At 38.1% G+C, this 9,182-nt stretch overlaps 1 protein-coding gene across 1 annotated transcript in view; it reads left to right on the forward strand.

Annotated features, from left to right (window-relative positions):
- The window catches only part of szt2 (SZT2 subunit of KICSTOR complex), a 131,426-nt gene that overhangs the window by 83,377 nt on the left and 38,867 nt on the right, over positions 1-9,182 (forward strand). The window contains exons 55-58 of the mRNA XM_056266108.1: positions 1,433-1,530; positions 2,854-2,986; positions 3,142-3,269; positions 5,097-5,144. Coding sequence (XP_056122083.1) covers positions 1,433-1,530; positions 2,854-2,986; positions 3,142-3,269; positions 5,097-5,144 — 407 coding nt within the window. The remainder of the gene's footprint in view (positions 1-1,432; positions 1,531-2,853; positions 2,987-3,141; positions 3,270-5,096; positions 5,145-9,182) is intronic.

A 9,182-nucleotide genomic window follows, 5' to 3' on the forward strand; every position in this document is an offset into this window, starting at 1 on the left:
TTGTTCAAATGACATCTGCACAAGCTTCATGTTCAGATGGTAAGACAAAAAACAGACCCAGTGTTCCATTTAAAACTGAAAAATAGTAAAAAAAGATTTTGTTAATTGATATAAAGCAAAAAAAAAAAAAAAAAATGTATATTTGACCTGTGCTGCAAAAGGAGTCAGAATGCGTACGGGATACATTTGAGCTACAGGCAAAACAGGTGAAAATTTTTGTTGATTTTGGAGATTTTCACAAAAATGTGTTCCTTAAGCCCTCGTCCAGCGATCCGAATGCTCCAAATAGCAATTAAACATCTAAAAGTATCTTTATTTGTTCATTTTCTGAGAGGAGTACCTTTCCTTTGTCCATTTAAGAGTGCTGTTTTTCTCAGCTCGCTTCTCGCGTTTCCCCTCAGCACAAGTTTGGGATTGTTTTAAAGCGCAGTATTCCAACGTTGTGAATATTCATACCGAATTCTCAATGGCATGAGTGTGAACCAGTGAAATGTGATTTTAAAACTCATGCTGTTGTAAACAAAACGATCTTACTCGCGCGGACTCTCAGATCTGATGCATGAGCACAAAGACGCCTTAGACAGCGTGTGATCCCGATATACACATACTGTACACAGTATTTAAAAATATCTGTCTTGGCTAGTATTCATGCAAACATTATCTGTTATGTCTTAAATAAACGTTAGGTTAACTGTTGGGGAAAATGATCTGATATGTAATATTATATTACATCCGTGCGGCACAGTAGGTCTTAATATATGAGCTGTCGGTTAAATAAAATGTTAAAATAAAAAAAGTTAATCAAACAATTGTGGTATCATGGGGAAAAAAAAGTTGAATATATATTTTTCCTATAGATATTATGTTTTAACTTGGTGTATGTCAAATTTGGTGTTATTACTGGGGATTTTAAGGTATGGTTGCTTAGTGATTTTGTTTTGAAACCTTTAGAAAACTAGATTTTTCTTCAAATTGACTTAAAAACTGACTCTATCAACTTCAAGCAGGTGTAGCTCAGTAATTTTCGTCTGATTCCAACAAATCATACATAATGTTGTGTATTTTAATAGAGAATGTAACTAATTTTTTTTTAAATGTGCTTATTGCCACTTATTTTGTCAGCACGGGTCACATATGTTCTCTGAAACGCCTCCATTGTGCCAAATACCCAAATCAGAATAATCCGATTTCCAAAATGATTTTTGGCCAGTTCTTCCTGGCAAATTCTGAGATCCCAATTTGGATGGTAATTAAATTACCACTCATCCTTTTGTGTTGTCAGAATACAATAGATAATTTGGTCGTGGGTGGTGGGAGAATACTGACATTTCTGATTCAGATGGCAGTAACTTGAGAGACGTAATGACCTCTAACAAAAGCAATTATCATCCGCGTAGGCCTATAGACATGTCTGGATGTCTTTGTGTTGTAGGAGACATGCAGTCCAGCTGGAGGAAGGTGATACTGGCACTCTTCAAACCGTCTACCAGACCACGTACCTGCCCTGGGTCACCTTCATGAACAAACTGGGTGAGTTACCACATCCGTGTAATGCTTTTCTGTTTATGACTGTGCTAATTTACAATGATGTAATAAACTGGGCCACTCTTCATGATGGGCCACTTTTGACTATTTGAAACTTAAATCAGATTTCATATATGGGTGAAACACGGGCAGGTGCATATACACTTTGTATTTCCATAACAACCAAATAATAACAAATTAGCTAGCGGTATTGAGAACAGCAATTCTTTGATATAATAATAATAATAATATTTTTTAAATACGAAATAATAATAAATAAAGAAGATATTTAATAATTTAAATAATAAAGAATATGTAAATCTTTTTCGTATACCGATTTGTTTGGCATTTATATGCACAATTTATAATTGAAGTTCTTATGAAAAACCACAAATTAGAATTTCCCTGATTTTAACTTTCTCTATTCATTTATTATAAAGTGAAAGTTCAACAAGCCCAAAAAAAGACTCATTTCACCCGGCAACACTCTTAATAACTTAGGAAATGTTAATTAAAGAAGAAAAGAAAGTTTAAAGGGTTAGTTCACCCTAAAATGAACTGAAAGTCATCATTTACTCACCCTGGTGTTGTTCTAATGCCGTATGCCCTTCTTCTTTTTTTCGGACCACAAAAAGAGAAATTTATAATTTTATTAACTGTCATATAATGACGGTGAACAGTCAACTGTGACTGACTGTCATCTGACAACCGCAGTTCTGGTCCGGTGATATTTGACTGTGAAGTGAAGAAAGTACACAGATACTTTTGGGGGATTTCTAGGCATTGTATTTCATGTGGCTTTTTGTTATCTTGATTTATCACAACTCGTGCGCTTTTTCTGGGCGAGTCAGAGGCTAATAGAGTCTCACGCACAGAAGACCATCAGCCAAAGTCAGGATTTTGGTTAAATAATACATAACATTTTGGTTTGTTTTTCACCAAACCCTATCTTATACACCCAGAACACATGGAATATATGGCACGTGTCACATGGGATTATTCTGTGATGCTTTTGCATCTTTTTTAAAAAAAAATGTTATGCTGGTTTCTGTTTACTGCCATTATATGGACTAGTGCGAGCGGGACATTTTTGAAAAAAAATCTCCTTTTGTGGTCCGTAAAAGAAAGAACGGCATACTGCATTAGAACAATACCAAGTGATGATTTTATTTTTATTTTAGGGTGAACTATCCCTTTAAAGTGATTTATAATCTATTCAAAACCTAAAAAGATTGTTTAGAAAAATCAGAACATTTCTTTCTTCATATCATCCTAGCAGACAGAAAAAGTTCCCTGATTAAAGGATTATTTTCTCTTGTTGTCTTGCAGGCTGTCCGTCCATCCAGCATTGCTCGACTGAAGTCTCGCATCATTTCCTCCTGCCTTCCATCCTCTCAGAAATTGTCAATCTTGTCAGCTCTCTGGCCAGTGACACCATAGTCAAAGTGTTCGAAAGAACCAGGTGCGTTCCTGAGTCCTGACCTGGTCGAAGCATTCATCCGAACTGTCCAGATGTGTTTCAAATGATGTGATTAGTTGGTGCATAGTGCCATCAGATGTTTCTGTCGATTCAGTTTATGCTTAAACTGATGAACTGTTTCCTGTGTGTGTCGGCAGCTGTCCTCAGGGAGATATCTATGTCCCCCTGTCAATCATCCAGCACATCAGCCAACCACCTGCCACCTCCAGGAGCTTCATTCTCATTGGTCGCAACTTCAGCCAATGGCATTGCAGTACAGAACAAGGTACCTCCTATGTTCAGTCAGCAATTATCATGTCATCTTAAGCCCTATTCGGACGGGACTTGTTTTCTAAACGATGTTTGAGTCACAATTCTTATGATTACATGTACTGATTCGGACAGGACTAACATTTCCGTGTTTATTACTGGGAGTTTGTGGGCTTGCATGCATCACGCATGACATATATTTTTGCTTTTATTATTTATTGATATAATTTTAGTATAATTTATAAATTATAATTTATTATAAGTAAACTTCACGAGTGTGTAGAAGTGTCTGTTTATAATAACGCACATAAGTGAAACACGAATTTCTCTTAATTCTCTAATTTCTCTAGTCCTGTCCGTTTAGGGCTTTTGGTTACACTCTCTTCCGAGATTATTTACCACACAGGTTGAACTTGAATTGGAGGAAACTGTCCAAGGAGCGCATTGCAATTTGTTTTATTTTCATGAATAGGCGTATTATAACCACAGTTACAATACATTTAGTAAACCAACATTAACAAGTGCCAATATAACAAATAATGCATTTGGTATAGTGCATTATAATCTCTAAAAAGTGATGTGAATGATGTAATGATGTCATTTAACTGTGGTTGCACCCATTCATGAGAACATATAAATGATTACAAGGTGAATTATAAGGCATTGGGAATGCATTACAATGCATAAAATTAACCTTTGTAATGCATTATATATTCAGCTGAATCTCATGAAAATTCTAATCAGGTCATATCTCTCCCCAAAATTAAAAAAAAAAAATAATCAGGAAATAGTTTCTATAAAGAAAAGGAAACCTATATTATCATACGTGACAGAAAAAAACTGAAATAAGGACATAAGTAAATGCATAATAATGTTTAATATAAATGTATATAATTGCAGTAATACCAGAAATGAATGAATAATTTTGTCATTTAAAAATAAATACTACAAATATGTAATATTTAGTCCTGAAATGATTTATATTTGATTTTCAGTATGCTTACAAACTACTTTTCAACTATGCTTTACAATTCAAATAATATTTAATAATTTTTTCACTTTACATTAATGAGAATGCTCAGTACAGGGGGTCATTTGCTTAATTTTCATGAAATTTTGTCACAATGTAAAAAAAAGTATTAATGGCCCTAAAATAGGCTTCATTGTCTTTTTGTCATTTATTTTTTTGATTTTGGGGTTATATATGACCGAGACATTTCTCTGTGACATTCAGGCTTCATGATACTGAAACTTTTAAGATCATACTCCATTAATTGAACTGGCTGTAGGCAATGTAAGGCCATTACTGAATTCTGTGGTCAACAGTTCACCTGGCTTCTAACCGCTCTCTCTGTGATAACATGAAACCATGTGTCCGAAGCTGAAGTTTCTGAAGTTATTAACTTCACTTGTTCTTTATAGTTTAACCGCTTTCTCACCATGGGCTCAGATGCATCACATCTCTTCTACTAGAATCTCTTTCTACATCGCTTCGCTTTGTGTTTTTATCTTGTGTTTGGCTGATGTTGCAAATAATTTTTTTCTTTTTTCTTTTGTGATTTTTATTTTTAGTATTGCTGGGTGTATTCATCTCTTACATCTCTTTTAGCCTACGAGTGTTTAATGAATGATTACTATTTTTCTTGCTTTTCTGTTATCATAGATTCTTTCGCTTATGTTGTCTCTTGCAGAACTGTGTGTGTGCGTGTGCGTGTGCGTGTGTGTGTGTGCGTATGTATGCGAGTGTGTGTGCATGTACAGTATGTATGTGTGTGTTAATGCCTCATTAACATAGTTGTCTCGTTTTGCAAAGCTGTTTGTGCTCATCTCTGTTTGCCCACAGAAGACAGTTCAGATGAAGAGAACAGTCCAGTACTAAATAGGTGCTCACGTAAGTTTGGCCCCTTATGGGGCCCCTAGTGGCCCTCACTGCGACAGGGGCCCTTCCTCCAAATCACTCCATTACACCACAGACACACTCTGACAGGGACTGGATATTTGAGTGATTCTTCAAATAGGACTTTTCTGTCCTGGAAAGATTCTCATTTTTTTTTACTTTATAAGGGGAAAAAAATCACATTAATTCTTTTGGCATGTATGTACACTCACCGGCCACTTTATTAGGTACCCCATGCTAGTAACGGGTTGGACCCCCTTTTGCCTTCAGAACTGCCTCAATTCTTCGTGGCATAGATTCAACAAGGTGCTGGAAGCATTCCTCAGGGAGTTTGGTCCATATTGACATGATGGCATCACACAGTTGCCGCAGATTTGTCGGCTGCACATCCATGATGCGAATCTCCCGTTCCACCACATCCCAAAGATGCTCTATTGGGTTGAGATCTGGTGACTGTGGAGGCCATTTTAGTACAGTGAACTCATTGTCATGTTCAAGAAACCAATTTGAAATGATTAGAGCTTTGTGACATGGTGGAAGTAGCCATCAGAGGATGGGTACATGGTGGCCATAAAGGGATGGACATGGTCAGAAACAATGCTCAGGTAGGCCGTGGCATTTAAACGATGCCCAATTGGCACTAAGGGGCCTAAAGTGTGCCAGGAAAACATCCCCCACACCATTACAGCACCACCACCAGCCTGCACAGTGGTAACAAGGCATGATGGATCCATGTTCTCATTCTGTTTACGCCAAATTCTGACTCTAACATCTGAATGTCTCAACAGAAATCGAGACTCATCAGACCAGGCAACATTTTTCCAGTCTTCAACTGTTCAATTTTGGTGAGCTCTTGCAAATTGTAGCCTCTTTTTCCTATTTGTAGTGGAGATGAGTGGTACCCGGTGGAGTCTTCTGCTGTTGTAGCCCATCCGCCTCAAGGTTGTGCGTGTTGTGGCTTCACAAATGCTTTGCTGCATACCTCGGTTGTAACGAGTGGTTATTTCAGTCACTGTTGCCCTTCTATCAGCTCGAACCAGTCTGGCCATTCTCCTCTGACCTCTGGCATCAACAAGGCATTACCGCCCACAGAATTGCCGCTCACTGGATGTTTTTTCTTTTTCGGACCATTCTCTGTAAACCCTAGAGATGGTTGTGCGTGAAAATCCCAGTAGATTAGCAGTTTCTGAAATACTCAGACCAGCCCTTCTGGCACCAACAATCATGCCACGTTCAAAGTCACTCAAATCACCTTTCTTCCCCATACTGATGCTCGGTTTGAACTGCAGGAGATTGTCTTGACCATGTCTACATGCCTAAATGCACTGAGTTGCCGCCATGTGATTGGCTGCTTAGAAATTAAGTGTTAACGAGCAGTTGGACAGGTGTACCTAATAAAGTGGCCGGTGAGTGTATGAATGTGTTTTCAAAGAATCACCATACTTCCCACAATAATGAATTTATGAAATTCTGTGAAATCAAAGGAATCTGGTTCAACATTAGAGAAATGTACTTTTAAGCAAAACCATAAAAAAAATCCATCTGTCCATCCATCTGTCCGTCCATCCATCAATCCTTCCATCCATCCATCTGTCCATCCATCCATCCGTTCATCTGTCCATCAATCCATCCGTCCTTCCGTCCATCCATCTGTCCATCCTTCTGTCCATCCATCCATCCGTTCATCTGGTCATCAATCCATCTGTCCATCCATCTATCTGTCCATCCATCCGTCCATCTGTCCATCAATCCTTCCACCCATCCATCTGTCCATCCACCCATCCATCTGTCCATCCACCCATCCATCCATCCATCCATCTATCTGTCCATCCACCCACCCATCCATCCATCCAGCCATCCATCCATCCACCCACCCATCCATCCGTCCATCCATCCGTCCATCCATCCGTCCATCCATCCGTCCATCCATCTGTCCATCCATCCATCCATCCATCCATCTGTCCATCCATCCATCTGTCCATCCATCCATCCATCTGTCCATCCATCCATCCATCCATCTGTCCATCCATCCATCTGTCCATCCATTTGTCCATCATCCATCCATCTGTCTATCATCCATCCGTCCATCCACCCATCCGTCCATCTATCCATCCATCTGTCCATCCATCCATCTATCTATCCTTCCATCCATCTATCTATCCTTCCATCCATCCATCTACCCATCCATCTGTCCATCCATCCATCTATCTGTCCATCCATCCGTCCATCTGTCCATCAATCCTTCCTTCCATCCATCCATCCAAATTACTGCTGTCATTACCCATCACACTTATTGTCAAAATCTTTATAGTTGAACAGATCTTCATTCCAGGACAATAAATGTTTTTAAATAAATTACGCCTATTTAAAGCTGCAGTCCGGCATTTTTCCTCTTTGTCGCCATCTCTGTTTGAAATCTGTAATTGCAGTTATTCGCGGAATTATTAACTTTGCGTGAGTTGCACATCGGCATGAAACAGCGCGGATGAACACAATGTTTTGAGACTGCGAGTCTGTCAGTCACCGCGCCGATGTGGAAACTGGCATTCAGAATCACACATTCTACTTTTGGAAGTAGGCCTACAGTATGACCATGACAACATACGAATTTTCATCGGAAAATGTCATCTGAACAAGTAAGTAACATCCACATCAACTAAGGGGGGAAAGCCTTGCAGTAAATCGTGCTGATTAAATATAACGATCGCGTCAAACCTTTCAAATTATACTTTGTTCTAAAATAATCAACATCAGCATTGTGACTACATTTAATGTGTATTATGATTACCCTGTAGTTCAGTTTCTATTTCTGTGCAGTCTAATTTCTAATTGTCATACCAATAAATTAATGTTTCTTTACTGGGTTTTTTTGAGAAAAAAGAAAAAAAAAACACGTATCTGTAATCCGATGCATATTTAAAACTACATATAATTTCGGAGGAGGCCGGTTTGGTTTGCTTGGAGTAGAGGTGAATTGCTCCCTCTCATAGCTAGCACAAAATATTTACCATAATAGCTAAACGAATAAAGACAGGAAACTCCGTAACTGTGTGAATTAAGCGAACAAGTGTGCTACTGTTACACGATTGAACTATTGAAATGTCTTACCTGACCTAAAAGAAAAAAAGCCGTCTCTGCGTCCGTTTTGAACCGATGTTTATCCTTGTTTTCGCGTGGGCCAGTGGCAGTCTCTTTTTTCTCTAACGTTACCCACTCCGAAGTCCGAATTATTTGGGGTTTTACAAGTGGTGAATGTCCAGTTGTCACTGGTGATTGTCGTTTGAACCTTTCTGGATCCGCCATAAGTTTAATTATTTAATGCTGTGAGAAAAGGCTAAAAATGTCCACCTCCAACATCCTCACGCAATATAGCCGACCGGGACTCCTTCTTTATGTGTACGGGTGTGACGTAATGATGCAAAGACATGCTCGAATTTCCCGCGGAAATCCACCAGTACCACTGGAATTAAAATCATTATTACAAGCTAACCGTTTTGAATCGGGCAAAAGCAAGCAGATATTTTTTAACACTGGCTGGTTATGTTTTTTTTAATTATTATTATTTTGGATAATTTTTAACCCAAAAAAGTTACGGACAGCAGCTTTAAAGAATTAAATAAGCTATTTTTTCAAGCTTTCAAGTAGATAAAAGTGCTCCTAATTGAAGGTTCACTCATTTATGCATGTATGCAAGATCATTTTTATCCCTGCTTGTACTGTACCATTGAAACCTGAAAATGTTTTAACTTCTAGATGAGTATGCGTTCTGATGTTGGTATTTTAAAAAAAATATTAGAGATTAATTAAGCAGAGAATGTCATACTCAAGAGTGAGTTCTGTGTTGACTTTCTCTTCAAACACACTCTATAGATGATATGAATGTCGTGTCTCAAGGCTATAAAACCTTTTTTTAAATTCATTTTTTTAATGTAATGATCCCTAAAATAATCCCATAGCTGTTATTTAGAGGTAAACTGAATAGATTCAGAAGTGACATTATGATCAGATCTTTATTTCTTGCTCTTTGTCTAT

Source organism: Rhinichthys klamathensis, unplaced genomic scaffold (genome assembly GCF_029890125.1).
Source record: "Rhinichthys klamathensis goyatoka isolate OS25496 unplaced genomic scaffold, OSU_Roscu_1.1 h1tg000244l_1, whole genome shotgun sequence".
NCBI classification, from domain to species: Eukaryota; Metazoa; Chordata; class Actinopteri; order Cypriniformes; family Leuciscidae; genus Rhinichthys; species Rhinichthys klamathensis.